Source organism: Mchenga conophoros, linkage group LG18 (assembly GCF_057382185.1).
Source record: "Mchenga conophoros isolate Kocher_MC1m ecotype Shallow Benthic linkage group LG18, M_conophoros_male_GT1.1, whole genome shotgun sequence".
Classification (NCBI taxonomy): Eukaryota; Metazoa; Chordata; class Actinopteri; order Cichliformes; family Cichlidae; genus Mchenga; species Mchenga conophoros.
In genome coordinates this window covers 7195422-7214997 of record NC_140543.1, presented here as the reverse complement: position 1 = coordinate 7214997, position 19576 = coordinate 7195422, and the positions used below count along the sequence as shown (strand labels likewise).

The 19576-nt window shown below is 40.5% G+C and overlaps 1 protein-coding gene across 4 annotated transcripts in view; it reads right to left on the bottom strand.

The window, feature by feature from the left end:
* LOC146553118 (nuclear receptor coactivator 2-like) overlaps window positions 1-19576 on the bottom strand; it is a 56468-nt gene that overhangs the window by 20659 nt on the left and 16233 nt on the right. For all 4 annotated transcript variants that reach the window (XM_085253708.1, XM_085253711.1, XM_085253710.1 and 1 more), the window contains 5 exons: window positions 9168-9278; window positions 8387-8559; window positions 3890-3993; window positions 1137-1314; window positions 657-839 (listed from right to left, as the gene is read on the bottom strand). In XM_085253708.1, coding sequence (XP_085109834.1) covers window positions 657-839; window positions 1137-1314; window positions 3890-3993; window positions 8387-8559; window positions 9168-9259 — 730 coding nt within the window. In that variant the 5' untranslated portion in view covers window positions 9260-9278. The remainder of the gene's footprint in view (window positions 1-656; window positions 840-1136; window positions 1315-3889; window positions 3994-8386; window positions 8560-9167; window positions 9279-19576) is intronic.

Below are 19576 nucleotides of genomic sequence, written 5' to 3'. Positions count from 1 at the left end.
CCCCGACATTGATGTCAGCACTAGTCTCAGTCAGAGTCAATCTACACATCAACCTAAATCTCAACCTGCAGCCTTCACTCCGTCCACCAGATATCCTCCTCTTGACGTGGGAGACACTGGCACAATATCTGGTTGTCAGACATCTAAAATTAGATTGGCAGACAGATTCTTTTCCCTAATGTGCATGTGTGTGTGATTAGATTAGATGGGAAGATGACAAAGTGCCACACACTAATTAGTCTCTTCCAGTGGATGGGAGGGAAAATAGAGAGAAGTGATGATGGAAGGAGGACAGGACACAAGAGACTGGGAGACCCAGGATGGTAAGAGTGATAGGAAAGTGACAGAAAGTCAAGACACAGACTGGGTGGTGGAGAAAAAAAAAAAGGAAATGACAGTGTAAAAGAAGTGCACACAAGTGAAAGGGCCAAAGTCACTCTACTACATGGTGAGAAATAACAAAAAACGGGACCAAATCAGCAGAGACAGAAGAAGACATAAAGACGGGGACTGCAAATAGGAAGCGAGGAATAAAGGCATGACAGAGTGAAGATGGAAAATGAGCGGGTGAATCTGAGAAAATAAAAGAAGAAAAATAAAAGGACAGAAAAGAGTGACAAAAAACACAAGTATACTGGCATAAGGAGAGACAATACCTTCCCCCTCTTCTCTGATTGACTTGGGTTCAGAGACAGCAAAACACTGCATGGTCTCATACTTCTGCTGCGCCGCCTCCTGCTGATCCGAGGTCAGCCGGGCTTCACCGTCAGCATGAGGGTTGATCAACATGCGACAGTTAAAGGTGTGGCTGTTCCTGTTGGACGAATCGCGATGATTGACTGAGAGACAGGGAGAGATGCCAAAACAAAGAGGAGACATCGTGAGCATGTTAAATTTCCAACATAAACACTGCAGCATCAAACAAATTCGATATAAGATAAAAAAGCTACAAGAAAAGCTCATTTCACAAAACAGTAAATGCTCCCAACAGTAAGCTACTAGCCACAACCCATTACAAAACATGAAAAATGATCTAAACCAATCACTTTTTCTGCTTTCTATCAACATGGCCGAGTTGTAAGATAAAAAGAAAGTGAAGATTCTCTCAGTGCTGCCAAAGTCAATAACTTTCTCACCCAGGCTCTTGGGCAGGAGGTTCTTGATGAACTCGGTGTGATCTCCAACATGCAGCACGCTGTAGACGCTGGTGTTCATCAGCTCCTCCTGCTGGTAGCGCAAATACTGGCTGACATTCTCCGACACAAACACTATGTTGCCTTCCATGTTGACAACAAAGAAGAAGCCGTCCAGGGCCTGAAGGTGGATGTGAAGACAGGATGAAAGAGAGAGAATAGAGAGCCAACAGAAAACATGAAGGGGAAGAAAGGGAAAATGGGAAGAAGACAAATTGGGAGAGACTCACGTTACTCGGTTAAAGTTTAGATGGATATCTACTACAAATAAATGCTAATATTCTCAAATACCGAGCATGATTCGAGGCACCACAGCACATCCCAGTGACCGCCGTGTGATTTTCTGTGTATTTTTTCTTTCATTTTCCACCTTAATGCACAGACTGTGATTTTTTTCCTTTAGCACACCCATGTTTACACAAAGGTATCCTGACACCGGTGCAGAATAGAATATAATGGAAAAAAGATGTTGCTTGAATTCTGTTTATCTTACAGACTCCAGGCCGACACCTCGGTGCGCGTTGCTGCTGGTGAACGCTATATATAGCCTGTGTGTATGTGTGGTCAGGCTCCGCCCCTCCTTTTCTAATCTGGCTTTTCACAAAGGTATTTATACCTCACCGGGTCCCATGTTATACGTTGCCACATACCCGTGCATACACACACTCACACTCAAGTAGGTTGGATGACTGCATTAGAGTTTGTCACAGAAACTCTTATCACTCTGTGTCGCTGCAGGAAGATGCTCTAAATTGTCAACATACATGAAATATTTGCAGCCATAATGAGGTCAGATCTCCTTTTTTAGCATTTGCATTTTTGCCCTATTTCAACTGCTGTGACGATAGCATCAGAAACCAGTGAGAAGCTCTCATAATCATTGTCACAGTACATAAATTTATGAAGCACTAGATTAGTGAATTGAAACTATTCACTTGTCCTCAGTTTTGGCAGCAGCAGCAAAAGCAGTAATCCTTTTTGGTTTTACCATCGTGCCTACAAATACAGTGGGGCAAAAAAGTATTTAGTCAGCCACCGATTGTGCAAGTTCCCCCACTTAAAATGATGACAGAGGTCAGTAATTTGCACCAGAGGTACACTTCAACTGTGAGAGACAGAATGTGAAAAAAAAATCCATGAATCCACATGGTAGGATTTGTAAAGAATTTATTCGTAAATTAGGGTGGAAAATAAGTATTTGGTCACCTCAAACAAGGAAAATCTCTGGCTCTCACAGACCTGTAACGTCTTCTGTAAGACGCTTTTCTGTCCCCCACTCGTTACCTGTATGAATGGCACCTGTTTGAACTCATCATCTGTATAAAAGACACCTGTCCACAGCCTCAAACAGTCAGACTCCAAACGCCGCCATGGCCAAGACCAAAGAGCTTTCGAAGGACACCAGGAAAAGTATTGTAGACCTGCACCAGACTGGGAAGAGTGAATCTACAACAGGCAAGCAGCTTGGTGTGAAAAAATCAACTTCGGGAGCAATCATCAGAAAATGGAAGACATACAAGACCACTGATAATCTCCCTCGATCTGGGGCTCCACGCAAGATCTCATCCCGTGGGGTCAAAATGATCATGAGAACGGTGAGCAAAGATCCCAGAACCACACGGGGGGACCTGGTGAATGACCTGCAGAGAGCTGGGACCAAAGTAACAAAGGTCACCATCAGTAACACACTACAACGGCAGGGAATCAAATCCCGCAGTGCCAGACGTGTTCCGCTGCTGAAGCCAGTGCATGTCCAGGCCCGTCTGAAGTTTGCCAGAGAGCACATGGATGATACAGCAGAGGATTGGGAGAATGTCATGTGGTCAGATGAAACCAAAGTAGAACTTTTTGGTATAAACTCAACTCGTCGTGTTTGGAGGAAGAAGAATACTGAGTTGCATCCCAAGAACACCATACCTACTGTGAAGCATGGGGGTGGAAACATCATGCTATGGGGCTGTTTTTCTGCCAAGGGGACAGGACGACTGATCCGTGTTAAGGACAGAATGAATGGGGCCATGTATCGTGAGATTTTGAGCCAAAACCTCCTTCCATCAGTGAGAACTTTGAAGATGAAACGGGGATGGGTCTTCCAACATGACAATGATCCAAAACACACCGCCCGGGCAACAAAGGAGTGGCTCCGTAAGAAGCATTTGAAAGTCCTGGAGTGGCCTAGCCAGTCTCCAGACCTCAACCCCATAGAAAATCTGTGGCGGGAGTTGAAAGTCCGTGTTGCTCGGCGACAGCCCCAAAACATCACTGCTCTCGAGAAGATCTGCATGGAGGAATGGACCAAAATACCAGCTACTGTGTGTGCAAACCTGGTAAAGACCTATAGTAAACGTTTGACCTCTGTTATTGCCAACAAAGGTTATGTTACAAAGTATTGAGTTGTATTTTTGTTATTGACCAAATACTTATTTTCCACCCTGATTTACCAATAAATTCTTTACAAATCCTACCATGTGGATTCATGGATTTTTTTTTTTCACATTCTGTCTCTCACAGTTGAAGTGTACCTCTGGTGCAAATTACTGACCTCTGTCATCATTTTAAGTGGGGGAACTTGCACAATCGGTGGCTGACTAAATACTTTTTTGCCCCACTGTAGCTTGTTTTGATTATTACTGATATGACTGTCATTTTTTCCCCCAACACATGTATTGTAGCCACAAACTGTTGGTTGAACCCACCTCCAGCATCATGGGCCCAAGAGTGTCTTTATCAATAACACCTTGGCCTGTGGACGAGACGTCTGCTTGCTGCACCTCCTCTGCATCGGCCACCGGAGCCTTTTCTGTAACAGACATGACAAAATTTCATCTCCGAGTCAAGAAAGATCTTCTTGTTCAATGGTTTCAACGCAAGGCTGTAACGACTTGAGATTTGCACTCCTCGATGTTACTGTGGGCAAAAAATCCGTAGAAAATCATAGTTATCTTCAGTATACACTTACTGTGACACACCTAATCAATATTAAAAGTATTGATAAGGTAATAACAATAATAAAAATAGCCTACATTCCTTTACCATCCAACAGGGAACAGATCAAGAAAAAAACTGCACGAAACATTTGAAGTTATTTAATGAAGGCATGACTCATTGATGATGGAGCATGTCAGCAGCATCAAAAGGAAAGCTTGTTTCCAATGAACCAGCTCACTGTATGTGTATCAGAGAAATATGCTCATTTTCTTGGAAAACTATCTTGTCAGACCGAAGCTTTCACTGTAGCTCTCCCTCTTAGTGGGTATTTTATTTTCACAGAAAACACTGACAGTATTGTTTTTGTGATGATGAAGCCTTCAGGCAAACACACACCCACTCAGAGACTGTTTTTTTATGTACACCAAGACCTTTCACACATTACATTCTTTGGCTAGTCCTTACTCTAACCTTGTGCTTATATAAACTCTAAACCAATCTTCCAGCAGCACGATCCTGTGTAGGTTTCAGTGGTGGGGATGTCGCGGGCAGCAGGTATCACTACTCTAATGCCTTCTACATTTTACACTTTCGTAGCCATACTAGAGGCCAGTCTCCACTCTCCTCCCTGGTTGTACCACTGGACTGTTAAGCCTCCCATGGCCCCATTAGACCACATAGCTGACATTCCTGTTGTGGGACCGGAGCTGTACAGAGTCATCAGCCTTAAACCCTGTCACAGAGAGCCTGGGGTGGCTCTGCAGTGCACGTTGGAGGGTATTACAATAATACTCAGCATTTTTTTTTAAATCAATAAATATGTTACACTCCAGTTGACACGATCAATTTATGCACTCAGGTTTGGACCCCAAAGCCCCAATTTACACGAAGAAGCAAAAGAGTTATTCTGCATACCACTGCCTATAAATTAAGCTTACATAATCAAAATAACTTTCAAGCTAAACATCACAGCAAAAACACTCAATACTAGCAGTCAAACTTGCATATTAACAGCTGTGTACTATACATAATGCAGTATGCAGTATTGACGAACGCACAGCTCATTAGATCTAAACAGCTTTATTCAAGCCAACACCTTAAGCAGCAGTTTGAATAATGAGACAACTTCAGCTAAACAAAGCAGGGTGGGGAAAAAATCCATCTCCCATCAAGTGGGTGAGATTCCATTTTTCTAAATGAATATAAAATGTCTAATATATGGTTATATACGTTTTACATTAAACAAAGCAGGCTGCAAAAATGTGTCAGAATAGAAAAGAACAGTTTTCTTTATGGAGAGCCATGTATTAAATGCAGAATTTCCAAATATCTTGTTGGACAACGGATGATGATTACACCCTTTTCATTGCTAGTTAACACTCTTTAAAACAAACCCATCCTCTGCACTGGCTTATTTAGCTTAGGAAGCTGAGATTTGAAATAATTAACTGGTTAATTGAGTAACAGACAGGAAATTAAGTGCCAACACAACTGATTGCTTACAGTAAGTCATTACTAAACATAGAGATGGATGTCACCCGCTGGTTTGTGGAGCCTTAAGCAGAGCGTTGGTTTTTTTTAATCACTGGTGTTTTTGCATTTGAGTGAGAACCAAGGACACGGCACACTCATATGGTAGTGCACGCTCACTACACAAATACTCATCATCTAGAATTTTACCCTGCAGTAAGTGTAAATATGAGCTGTGAGCCAAAGAGCATAAACACACACCTTGTCGCCTGACTATCATGAATGGGTACGTACAATGCTATTTTCTCACCTGTTTGTTTCTGTGAGCTTTCCATCAGGTGACATGTGACATGTTTTTTTGTCTGAATTCATAACTTTTGTGTGAAATCGACCTCAGCAGGTCAAAAAGATGCAGACAATAGTGGCTCTCTGAAGTTGACCAGGCAGCTGTGTGTATTATCTGTTTGTATGTGTGTGTGCGTGTGTGTGCTTATTCAGCTGTTGTTTTCAAATGCAAACTGCGCCATGACACATGGACACCAAGTGGCTGACCACAGGAACTAAAAGAGAAGAGGGGCCATGAGAAAATGAGTGATGAAGCCAGCAAAGATAAGAGATAAAGATGTGGGCAAGAGAGACAAATGGAAGTACAGAGATAAGACAGAGGCTGTGTAGGAGACATGAAAGATACAACAGGTTAACAGAAAGAGGAAAGGAAAATATAGAAAATAACAGAAGAATAAAAGAGTGTATAAAACAAGACAAACAAAGAAGAAAGAAGAAAATACAAGGAAGAAAAAAGGATAAAAAAGAACAGAAATGAAAGGACAAACACATGAAAAAGAAGATAAAAGGATGAGGAAAAAGAGTGGGTAAAGCAAGCTCGGGAGGGAAAGAAAAGAGGAGAAAGACGAGGATAAGGAAGGATAAAATTACATCAAGGTTGAAAGAGTGAATAAACAAAAGGGAGAAAAGAAGAGAAGAAAAACATGAAGAAAATGACTGAAAGGAATTAAAGTAGACTGAGGAAGGGTAAAAAAGGAGATAAGGACATAAAAGAATTAAAAAGGAAAGGAAAGGAAAGCAAAGGAAAAGAAAGAACCTGGTAGGATGAAGAAATGAGGGAAGAAGTGATGATGAAAAATGTGGCGTTAAAGTGAAATGACACTGTAAAAAGGGGGACTCGTGTTTTAAAAAAGCAACGGGTGAAGACTGAGATGTGGTGAGAAAAGTTGGGAGATAAAGGAAGAGGGCTAAAGGGAAGACGTGCAGGAGCTGAGGAAATCGTGAGACTGTGATGAAGGCAGGTCTGCCCGCTTTCCTCTGAAGACTCACATCATGTTGGTCAGTGTTACATAACAGCCCTGCCTCTGTCTGTCTGTCTCACCATCATCACACACACACATTGTCATTATTGAGTCTGTGTTTACACTCACATTTCCTCTCTCCGCATCGGTCTGTCGAGTCTACTGCAGGTCCTAGAAGATGGGGACTTACATGCAGGACGGAGCCAGAGTTTTTGTTTTTCAAGACTTAGGTGTTAAAGTTATGCTAAAAGACAGTTTTGTGCTGACAGTTGTCATTAGTGTGGTTTCCTTTTGTACAGTTAAACACGTAAGAAGAGCAGAAAGCCATTTCAATAATTACATGTTCAGTTTATGTGCTTGCAGCACTTAAGTTGTTACAGACTTAATATTATTTATGCTTCTTCACTTCCAATGTCAACGCTTTCCTCAGGCAATTGTTCCATGTTTGTGACTGTGAAAACATGAATAGACTCTCTTTGATTATGAAACTGTCATCTGAGAGTTTGATCTTCCTTGAACTTGAAATTTTCTCAACTTATCTGGACTCATTAAAATAGATTGCTGAACAGATTCTCTCTTAGGCACTTCCAGGCACTGGTTTTCACCAAAAGGAGTAGTTGTTATTCTTAAAACATTTATTATTACACTTGTATAATACAATTTCTGCTAACATGGTCTTTTTCATAACTGTCCTCATCATATTCTTCTTCGGGGCTTCTATCAGTAGTCTCTAAAGTAACTCCTACCAAGTCAGGGAGTTTTTTTGGGGATGTTAGGAGTTCGTTTTTTTTAATGTGTATAAACTGGAGTCGTAATTAAGGCAGATGAAACTATTCAGCACGTGTGCGAGTTAACTTTGAGGTTAACTGTGATTTGGTACTTTTCTTCAGAACAGGAACATCTTTTGCTAGAAATTCTCCATCGATTGTAGTGTTGTACTTACTTTGGAGATATTGTGACTTTTTGTAAATTTCTGTAATTGTAAAACTGGTTAACGACCAAAAAGATAAAAACGGAAATGCTGACAAGTCAAAAAACGAGTGTGTGGCTTTGCTTGCCCTTGTTAATGAGCTGTTCATCATGACTCAGCTAGCTATCGGCTTTTCTTGCCTTCAGTCATTAATTATAAATGCTAGCAGGCTGACTTTAGGGATAAACTGTCTATCTGACAGTGGCACTGCCATCTTGACAACCACTGAATGGAACTGTCACAGGAGGATAGATTCTAATGGCTTTGGTAATGGCCAGACTTTCCCCCAGCTCCACCAGCAGTTAGTTTTGACTATTTGACTGTTGTTTGTAATTACGTTGGGGGATCCCCTGCCTTTTCCTCTTATTTGTAAATGTACATTTGAGAAGTTTTACGGACAAACACCCTGAACGCTGGCAAATCAAAAACATCTGGGTGTCTTTGGTTTTCCAAGCACAAGTGCCAAAGCACATTTATTAACATTTAGTTATTATTATTACACAAGAGCATATCCTCACCCTGCTCCTTGATCTGCCTGATCTGCTTCACCGTCTCCTTGAGGATGGCACATTTGTCCGGCTTGACGTTAAGGTCGTCCATGTCGTTGATGTTGGCAAAGATCAGCTCTGCCAGTTCCTCGATGTACTTGTTCTCCTGCTCCCGGTTTCTCCTCTCAGTGCTCCTCTTAGGGCTGGAGGATAAGGAGGGAAATGACGACATCATTGAAAGAAATTAATGAAGTCAAAACCACAATAACTGCAACGGTGCTGCGCTGTATGATAATATAGCTGTGATATAACAGCCGAGGACTTTGCTGCACCGTGCAGTAATCTTACACTGAGTTTCCAAAAATGTTTCTACATATCCGAGAGTTACTCGCGTGCTCTCCATACTGACTACTTCTCTTTTCGGAGACAAAGAGACACTTAGTAAAATTAAGTTCTTAACCTCCGACGCAACATCAGTGTGTCCTCATTATAGTCTGCAGCGTACCATCAAACAACAGTTCATTCAGTCAACTTGTGGTATACAAAGATGCTGCAGCAGCATTTTTCTATAGTGACCCACATTAATCACTCCCTTTTCTTCTTAATGAGCCATAAACTATCATGCCATTTATAACTACTTACTTATTTATTTAATAATGTGTCAAAAATCTAACCAACCAAAATGAGGAGCTATATAATTAATAATCAAGTGTTCTATAAGGAAGTAATAAGGCTTTAGTTCTGATTAATTGTTATTGTCATTTATGTATTACAGTGTATCATGAGGCTGTGTGGTGGATAAAGGTTTTACCTGGGCCCCAGGAGGTCTGACTGACAGTCCTTCCTCTTCAGAGAGTCTCCCCCTCTGGGGGGCTCTGGGGTGTCCCCCCTCCCACTACTCATCTTCAGCAGATATCAGCACCTGGAGGCAGAAAAGCAAACCCGTGCAGATTGTAGTTAGAGTTTGGTGTTTAGCGCGCTTATTGTTACATATAAAATTGGTAAATAATGCGTACATATAGCCCTCTGGAGTGTACAGGTGGATGCTGGGGTTATTGAGGAATTGAAGAAGACTGGGATGAGAATTTAGACCGAGTATGCTCTCCATATGACACGAGGAATGTGAGACACGTTATGAGTGCATGTAGTGGTGCAGATGGAGCTGCCTGCCTGGAGAACTGTGGCTTGAAGGCTTAACTTCATTTAAAATCACCATAAAATAAAACATAAGTTACATGTTTTGGCATAAACAGCAACTATCAAATATAAAGGTACAACAGTATAATAACCACGGACTTGTTTAAGCAATACAAAGGTAGATCAGTTACTGGAGCTGCCTGTCATAATATTTAAATTCTCACAGCAAGAGTACAAGCCTGAAAACTATAGAGTCCTTTGGACATTTATGTGTTCATGATTTCAAACGTATCCAAAGTGTTTACAGTAAATCTCAATAAACAAAGACATAACCTCGATGCGCCAGATTGAAGCAGCACAAGTGCAGCTGAACACCGTGGACACTAAATCCTTAAAAACTGACGGTGAAGAGTGCTCGTCTCACTCCTTGATGAACTTCACTTCATTATTTATAGGCAAAAGTTAATGCGCTGAAGATGTACACACACTGCATTTTGTATAATGAGGGAGTGCGCTCGTGACTCCCGAACACAATGTGCTATTGTAAAGTGCCCGCAGGCAATGTGGGAGGCCCAGTGGGAATACAGTAGGTGTCAATAATTACTTCAGTTAGAAACAGCTAATTCATGTAGGCATTCACTGTTCTTACATGAACATTTATGGTGTTTGAGTCAAAGGCATTCAGTAGCAGTCATAATGACGACAGCCAAGTTGTTTAAAGAATATTTTTGTCATCTTGAAAGAATTGGGTAAGACCGAAAAGAAGCAAAGTATAGACAGGTGGAAAGGCATTTAAATTAAACACTTCTTGGCAGGGAAAGTTACACCATATGGTCACCTCATGTGGCTAGACCTACAAAACACTGCTTACAAAACCCTTGTTGGTCTAACATGGTCAACTCTCTGATTTCTCCCTCAGTTTTACTTTAAATTACTCAAATTGCAGATGTGTGTTATGGTAGCTGTTTGGCGCTTAGTTCTGTTTTCCAAGAAACGGTTAAAAATTGCTTCAGGTTCAGGCCTTTCAAAGGACTGGCGTGTCCTTTTTTGTTAATATAACACAGGTTTGGAGTTGAGGTAATAAAAAGGACATACTGATTACAAATTGACAGAATAGATGTGACAAACATCTGTTATCTTTAACAATCATTTGCAGATGAGACAGACTCCAACAGTTACAAGCAGGAGCAGAGGCAGTGTCTGTTAGGACAGTCGGGCTTTAAGGCCTTTCAACGGGCCAGCCCATCACCTGACTATTACATAACAGGCCGTCAGAGGGGCTGATACTGTGCAGATAAAGGCAGGATAGAGGGATAAAGGAAAGAAAAACAGCAGGGAGGGAGATGGAGAGTAAAGAGAGACAAAAAGAAAGAAACCTATAAAGGAAGAAATAAATAAGGGCCTGCAGAAACATTTTCTCACACAGCCTTCAAGCTGGCAAGTGTAAGTGTTGCAGAATAATACAAGTGGAAATGTATGGGGTAACAGGAGGAAGAAAATAGGAGGAGGAGCATCTGCTGTTCTGAATTAGCAGGCTTGAGGAAGGAGGAAAATATATCCCTATTACACCAAGAGAGCAGAAAATTATCAATAATGTGATTAAAAAAAAAAAAAGTAATTAAAAAAAAAAAAACCAGACAGTCAGTTTTTGCCAAGTGGTGTCTTTGGCTGTGGATGTGGTGATAGTTCCCACAATGCAAAGAGAGCCCTTGTTAATGAGCTGTTATCATTGTGATTCAGCTAGCTATCAACTTTTCGTGCCATCAGCCAATTTTTAGAAAAGCTAGCAGGCTGGCTTTAGGAATAAAATGTCTGTCTGACAGTGGCACTGCCATCTTGACAACCACTGAATGAATTTGTCTCAAAAGGACTGATTATAATGACTTTGTTTATGGCCAGACTTTCCCTCCAGCTACACCAGCAGTTCCTTTGAACCGTTCAACTTCTGTTTTGTAATTACTTTGTAATTACTCTTCCATCTACTACTACCAACATGCTAGACTACATATAGCATTGTACCTGCTAAATATCAGTGTGCTAGCAATGTGACCATTCGACTGTCCTGTTATTAGGCTACAAGCACCACCAGAGCTGTGGATCCTTAGCCGTCCTATGATTTGTATAAATGTGGAGGAAGAAACACACATATACACTGCAAAGTTATTAAAAATAGAACGACATTAACGTCCCTACTGTAGGTTACATGATGACACTTAATGGTGGGTGATGGTTGCTGATTGATGACTAGAATATAATTAAAAGAGCAGGTCCACGTGAAATACAGAAGATTTCAGCAGTGATGAGGGTCATGGTGAGAGACAAACATCTCTGTCCACTTGGCCACCGTAATTACCCTTTCTAATGCCTTCCCATACACAGGCATTAGACTGAGAACACGCGTCATGTCTGGTAGCCAGTAAGTTAAAAATATAACTTAGACTACTTTTTTTGGTCAGGTCAACCATGAGAAAGCAAACAGTCTAATAAACAAAACAGGAATTTGAAATTTTGTGCTGCCTTCTGAGTCAAAGCAGCTTTTTGATATCTTTTCTGAACATGAAGCAGTTCAAAGAAAATCTATTACCCATTTTGGCTCCTGCTGACTTACATCATTAAATTATTGAATTGGGGGTCAACAACTTTGTTTTTTTTTGCTTTCGTTGCATCTGTCGTTTGATGGAAGATAGTTTATTAGCTCTCTATAGTATCAATGGCATCTTTGTTCCCTTTTCAGCGTTATAGGTCTTCATTTTCAACTCACTTTCACTTATATAAAGCCAAATTACAATAGTCACCTCAAAAAACCCACCAATCAGATCACCCCCTATTAGCCAGCACTTGGCGACAGTGGGAGGGGGAAGGAAGAACTCCCTTTTAACAGGGAGAACCTGCAGCAGAACCAGGCTCTGGGAGTGGCAGACATCTGCCATGGCCAGATGGAACCAGAGATTAATAATACCTGATGAATAAATACTCTGTGGTTTATAAACTCAGAGTGAAAAAAGGTGAGTGAAGCAGAAACACACAGTGCATCATGGGAAGCCCCCAGGAGCCCAGGCCTATTGCAGAAAACCTAAGGGAAGATTCCAGGTGACGTGATCTAGCCCTAACTACAAAAAAGGATAGTTTTAAGTCTAATCTTAAAAGAAGTGAGGGTGAGGCTGGTTCCACAGAAGAATGGCCCAAAAGCTGAAGGTACTGCCTCCCACTTTACTTTTAAATATCCCACAAGTAAGCCAACAGTCGTAGAACAAAGTGCTCTACTGGGAAGGTGCGGTAACATGAGGTCTTTAGGATAAGATGGGGCCTAAAAATTCAAGACCTTGTATGTGAGGAGAAGGATTTTAAGTTTCTAAATTTGACTCTAGATTTAACAGGGAGCCAGTGTAGAGGAGCTCATATGGGAAAACGTTTATACTTTCTAGTTCCTGTCAGTACTCAGCAGCTGATTTAAAGTTAGCTTTGCAAACATATTTTGCTAACACAAATTGATGCCAAGTTGATCAACTCTCACGTGGCATATGCAAATGAACAGAAAGTCATTTGACAATACCCACTTCTTTCCTAATAGTGTAATCAGCATCCTAATAAACAAGGAAATTACAACGTGTGAGTTAATTACTTGATTGTCAATCATTGCTGGAGATATTTAAATTTAAACATCAAGTACCAAAACTAACCTTCCACCCTCGAGCTGTGCAAGACATCCATTTACTTGGATTAAGTAGGAAAAAAAGGAAACACCTCTCTAAAAGTTAATTAAACAAAGGTTAGCGACGTCAAGTGTGATGTTAGTTTCAAAACAAAGAGTCTTATTATGTTCAGCGGACGGTGAAGTTAACGTTATCATCACGAGAGTCCAGCACGCTAACCTCAAAAGTTGATGAAAGCCTCGCTTAAAGATTCAGTCAATCAGAGAAAGGTACACACACACACACACACACACACGCACGCACGCACGCACGCACACGCACGCACGCACGCACACACAAAGTCACTTTACTCCTCACAATCAGCTTCACTAAAATACTTCAATCAATGTCTGAAGTACATACACATGTCCAAATCCACAAGAACATCCATGAGACATGTGGCATAAAAACACAGAAAGACACACACACAAACACACACGTGCACACAATGAATTAACACTAATGTAGCCTGCGACAAAAGCCTTTACCCCGCTCAGCCCGATACTAATGCAATCAGAGGAGCCAAGAGCTTCGCAAAGTGAAGCCATTTAAAAACAATTTGAGAAGCAGAGAAGAGCCAGGGCCAGAGGGTCAAACCAGCCATTAAGAAATTAAAGCTGAGGATTGATCACTGCCTGCTTAAGTGGACCCTGTCTCCAGTAGAAACCACGGCTCCTCAGTTTCTTTGTTTTCAGTTTGTGGGGATGGGGGTTACAGAGGTGAGTGCAGGGTGAAGCTTTCACTTATGTGTTTTTGTTGTTTACTTCCCTTACTTATTTTTAAAGAAGAGGAAACGGACACATCTGTAGTCTCTGTTTAGTTTGAACAAAACACTGGGTTTAAATCTCTATGTCTGCAATCAGATGAGTGGATCAGGGGCATTATCATTTAGTTAATACAAACTACCTTTGCGGCCTTCAGCTTTCCAGGAATTTCCCCATAATTCCCACTGTGCAACAGAGGTATAGAGCATGTAGGTATTGGATTGCAACCACATGGAAATCAGGTGGGAAGAAAAAAAGATGAGCGATAGCACACCCGACTCCCATTTAGAAGTAAACAAAAATAGCACACTGAGTAAAAACCTCTGGAAAATCTGTTACTACTGTAAATTAGAGATAATTACAAGACCTGTTGTTCAGCAGGGAATGGCTGGGAAGTCAGGAGGATGCCACAATCACCATATGCATGACAGACCTACTCTGACCAAATGATAGTTGTCATGGAAGTAAAACGCACTATGGATTGTTATTAAGGTAATGAGTCATCCCCAGGCTTTAGTGTGCAGACTAATTGAGGTTTTCAGCGTGTAACAAAAAAAAAAGAAAAAATAACAACGACCACGCAGTCTTATGCAATGACTGACAGCACAAAATTAAAGCTAATGTGGTTTTTTGTTTGTTTTTTTGCAGGAATAGTGGAAAACCTGCATGTTTATTCTTAATGTCCTAATACATTTACTGTGCAAATGTCAGAGTTTTTATCCCCAGAAATGAATTGAGTCCGTCAGTTAATGTTACGCACAATTTAGCTCGCCGTGGGTGGCTGCTCTATTGAATCTCCTCCTGGAGATCTTTGCATTTTGTGAAAAGGTTTTACATCTTATTTTAATGATCATAAAGTATGCATGCATCACTCCTCCCAGACACATTAATCCATCCGGATTCAATTCATTTCATGTATAAAGCGCCAAAACACAAAAAGAGTCACCTCAAGGATGAATAATTAACATATATATGTGTAATTTCATACATTTGCGAAGCATATAAGCATGGTAGGTAGTACTATTAGTAGTTATTATACTCTCTCTTATAGTACACCTTCAAAAAGGTTGATGACAAAGGATGATATTTAAGACTTTACACAAACCTTTGACCCTGAATCCTCCCTTAGTTACGCTGCAGTAGGTCTAGGGTGCTGGGGGCTTCCCATGATGCACCGAGTGTTTCTTTTTTACTCACGATATGTTTATTCACCACTCTGCATTTAATCATTAGTTATTATTCATCTCTGGCTCTCTTCCACAGCGTGTCTTCATCCTAACTTCCTCCCAACTGGTTGCAGCACATGGCCGCCCCTCCCTGAGCCTGGTTCTGCCGGAGGTTTCTTCCTGTTAAAAGGGTGTTTTTCCTTCCTACTGTCACCAAAGTGCTTGCTTAAAGGAGTCAAATGATTGTTGGGGTTTTCTCTGTTTTCTCTGTATTATTGTAGGGTCTTTACCTCACAATATAAAAATGCCTTGAGCCAATGTCTTCCTGATTTGGTGTTACATAAAACTGAATTTAATTTACTTTTTATTCCTTGCAGATCAATATTAAATTTTATTTTCAAACCTCTAGAAATGAAAAAAATAAATAAAACCGAATAATTATTTTTATGAATGCAACCTGTGAAGAGGAGTCACAGCTACAAATGCAGTACAGTCCACTATAATAGAAGACTAGTACTTCAGTGCCTTGTTTCCCTACTACTGCTAGTGCAAAAACAAAGAACTAAATGATAAAAATCAGGATCAATTTAGCAATCAGACACCAGTGGGCTTGACAGAGGTATTTGGTAGTAAGGACCCTCCTCCCTTTGGTGTCTGTAAACTGTTAAGGCTGTTGTCTAAAAGCCAGAAAACCCACAAACATAAAGTAGATTTAATACCCTGCTGTAGCTGGATTAAGAACACTGGCTTCTCCCACACTGAAAGGCCTGCGACATATGCACAGTGAGCGTGTTTGTGTATGTGGCTTTCTACGTGTTGGCGTGTCCACGTCAACAAGTCCAATCTCTTTATGTACATCTCGGCTGTTTGGTGCCACGGTGATGCTGAGCAGGTGACTCTATGGTTGGCTCTTCTCCAGTTACTGGTGACAATTTGTATTGTGCATATCTAGCTTTATTTCTCTGAGTAGCTACAATATTTGCTTTCAATAACTATTTAGTCATTTCAAGTAACCACTACCTTAAATGACCAAATAGCTTTTGATTTACTAGAAAGAGTCGCCACAAAGAGAAAGACAGCAGTGGATGAACTGGTACAGCTGCTTTCTTTTTTGACGCCTGAGGCTCGTTGGAGCCGAGTCAGCAAATATTCAAACAATATTAGACTTTCCAGTAGGCTGTTTAACTGAGCTAACACAAATCAGCACTAACACCAGTTACCAGTTAGACTACACATATGTGCCAAAAAGGATAGATTCTACAACACTGCTTAAGGATGAAAACACACAGGTGCTCTGCTGAGCTTTGCAGATGCACACATACTGCTGCCACTTAGGGAAATGGCCATGATACATGGAATAACCGGTTATGTGGGCTATTCTTGTTCATGTTTGTTCTTTTGTTGGTCATTAGCTTTGCTGCATTGTAGTCTAAAGTCATAATATACAAAAATGTATTTGTAGTGTAATGAAACTAAATGTCAAAAACTATATAAACTGTCCATCTTTCTTGCTTGTTGCACCTTTGTGTGTTAAACTCTGTTGTCGTTCCTTTTCTTGCTCCACTAACCTCTCAGAAAAGAAGCATTTGAGAGCATAAGACCATATGAAAAAAAAAACCCTAATGCGTGTCAACAAATAAGAAGAAAACAAACCTAATTAGATTGATGTTAAATTTCAGTCCAGTAATGATTAATGATTAAACAAACTCTGTTTTGTTTGTTTCCTCAACATAAATCATATGTGACATATGTATATTTGATACAGATGTCACACTAAGCCTTATTTAAGAAGAGCTTTTTTATTTCCTGCTTATATCAAGCCTTTCATCTTAATTGGATAGTCCATAGCATAGCTAACATTACGACACACATGGATATAGCTAAAGAGCTGTTCAAACAATTTAGGTCATAATACTATCCTACACCTCAATCAACATCCTGTTGGAAGACCAAACGAAATCATCCAACAGCATCGTCTTCACAGCTCCAACATGTCAGTAAATCTTTAGTTTAATTCAATAAATATGATCGTTTGTTGGTATAGCTAATTGACCTCTTGCAAAATATTTCCTCATGAAAGGGAACAAGAAATTGAAACATTATGAAATTTTCTCTTTTGTTTTCTTTTTGTAATTCTTCTTTTTCTTCTTTTAACATCAAAAAATCTGTACATCAAAGATTTGAAATCCCAGAACAGATGTTGCACCTCAAGAATAAGAGGAAAAAACACTATGAAAGGCTTTGAGAGGGTTGCACAGTCTGACTTCCACTTCAGCTTTCACAGTGTTGTTTCTTTCCAGTGTATCCATTACGCCCATGTAGTGGATGCAAATTTGACACGAGTATACGTCTATCCCTACAGCCGGTTTTCCACCTGAACACACAGGAGTTTCTCAGCCAATCAAGCCCGTCAAACATTTGGTCATAGTTACCTCTCTTGCCACCTGGTTGCCCAGACCTTCTTTTATTGAAGTGTCAAAGTTTCCAAAGACTTTTTGACGCTGTTGTGTTGGAATGAAAAGCAAATGCCTTTCTGTGTGCTGAGAAGTGAGTCCCCGTAAAAACCAAGCTGTACAAACTGGCTCACTTCAACCAGCACTCCTTTTTTTTTGTCTAAATAATCACCCCCACCACCATAGCTCAGCCACCTTAGCTCAGTCTTCTTTCTGTTCCCCTTTTTTTTTTTTTTTTTTTGCCATCTTCAACGTCATCACATCAACTTGAGAAAAATCTTGTTGTTACTAATAGATTACAATTAGAATGATCCGATCAAATTTGAACTAGAGTTAAATAGCAAATTATCTGCACATCTCTGTCTCTATAATTCTCCCAAAGTTAGAAAAGGGAACAAGAGGCAAAACAAGCAGAAACTCAACTGTATTGACAGAAACCCAAGAAAATCAGCTGAGTGAAAGATGATCTGATGCAAGTGCCGTGCAGAAATGCCAGAGTAATTATCATAGCATCAAAATGGAGGGACATTAAAAATAATAACTCTAAATAAACTGTTCACAGATGGCTTGTTAGCTGGCTAGATAGCCAGCAGCTGCTCATTACTCGGCATGTGCAGCTTCATGTAATGTGAGAGCGTGATCGATTATAGACAGGAATCAATAACATTGAACATGCCTGCCTGGATGCTAACTCAATTGCGAGTGCATACACACGCATACGCACACACACACTAATGCACACTCACTAAAACACAAACAAAAACGCCATGCTTCTACATGGACAAACATGATGATAATCACACACACACACACACACACACACATACACACACAAAAGAGTTTCTGCTGTAAACACTGAAACTGAGCGGCTGCTTAACAGCACAGAACAAAAACATCGGGGCCGCCTCGGCACTGCAGTTTACGAAAGACACCAAAGGAGAACTTATGTTCCTCTAATGTGCAGAATCATCCTACATGCATTAAAAACAAACACAAAACATAAAAGTGGTGCTTGTCGAGACACAGACGGAAATAAAGTGATTGTTTTATGTCATCATGAAATCTGGACTCCTAAATATGATTTCTGCCTCTTCTCAGCTCAAGTTTCAAGTTCACAGTACAGGGCCGGTGGTTTGAAACTCTTCTGAAAAGCCATTCAAAGCTCTTTTGATCTTTCAGTATACTGTAGTGTAATACTGCTTTGGTTGTACAGCACCTTTCATGCAACATGTGCGGCACTAAAAAAATGAGGATGCAGGTTTGATGAAAGAGCAAACAAGTAACGATAACAATTACACAACACACAAAGGCATTTTGTCATAACAGTTTGTGACAGGAGAAGCCCTGCTTTTAATGGGTGTTTAAATGTTTAAATCACTAATATCATCAAGTAGGATATTAGCTGAAAATGAGGGAGCATCTCCAGTTCTCATTTTTGGTGTGATTTTGGCTACCCAGCAGTAGAAAGGACACAAGGCAGTGGCTGGTCCTAAGCCTTTGAGCAAGGTGACTTTTAAAAGAATCAATTCTGAGAGATAAGGGAGCCAGTACAGTGTTCCCAGGTCTGGAGTGATGTGGTCCCTCTTCATTGTATAACATATGCAGAATTCAAGACAAACCTTACCACTTTTATCCAATTTAAACACTGTGCTAAACACTAAAATGCTGCTTTCTTTGCAGTTAGCAGTAAATCCCTTTTTATGACATGGGAAGACACCACAGCTCATATCAGACATGATTAGACGAATTCACCGGTGAGGTAGGCAACTTTAAAAAAGCCACACAAAGTGAAAGCAAAAACTCCTAGATAGAGATAGCAGAGGAGTTTCACGTTGTTCTACTGGCCCAGAGGTCAAACTCCACCTTCAGCTCCCTGAGTGACTTATCAGCAGAAGCAGCTAGTGTCTGTGTGAAAATTAACATGCAGTCACAGCCCAGTGACCCCATGAAACGCCAGCTGTTTGCATTGTGCTTCAGAAAGTTGTCTTTCAAAGTTTAACCTCTAAGA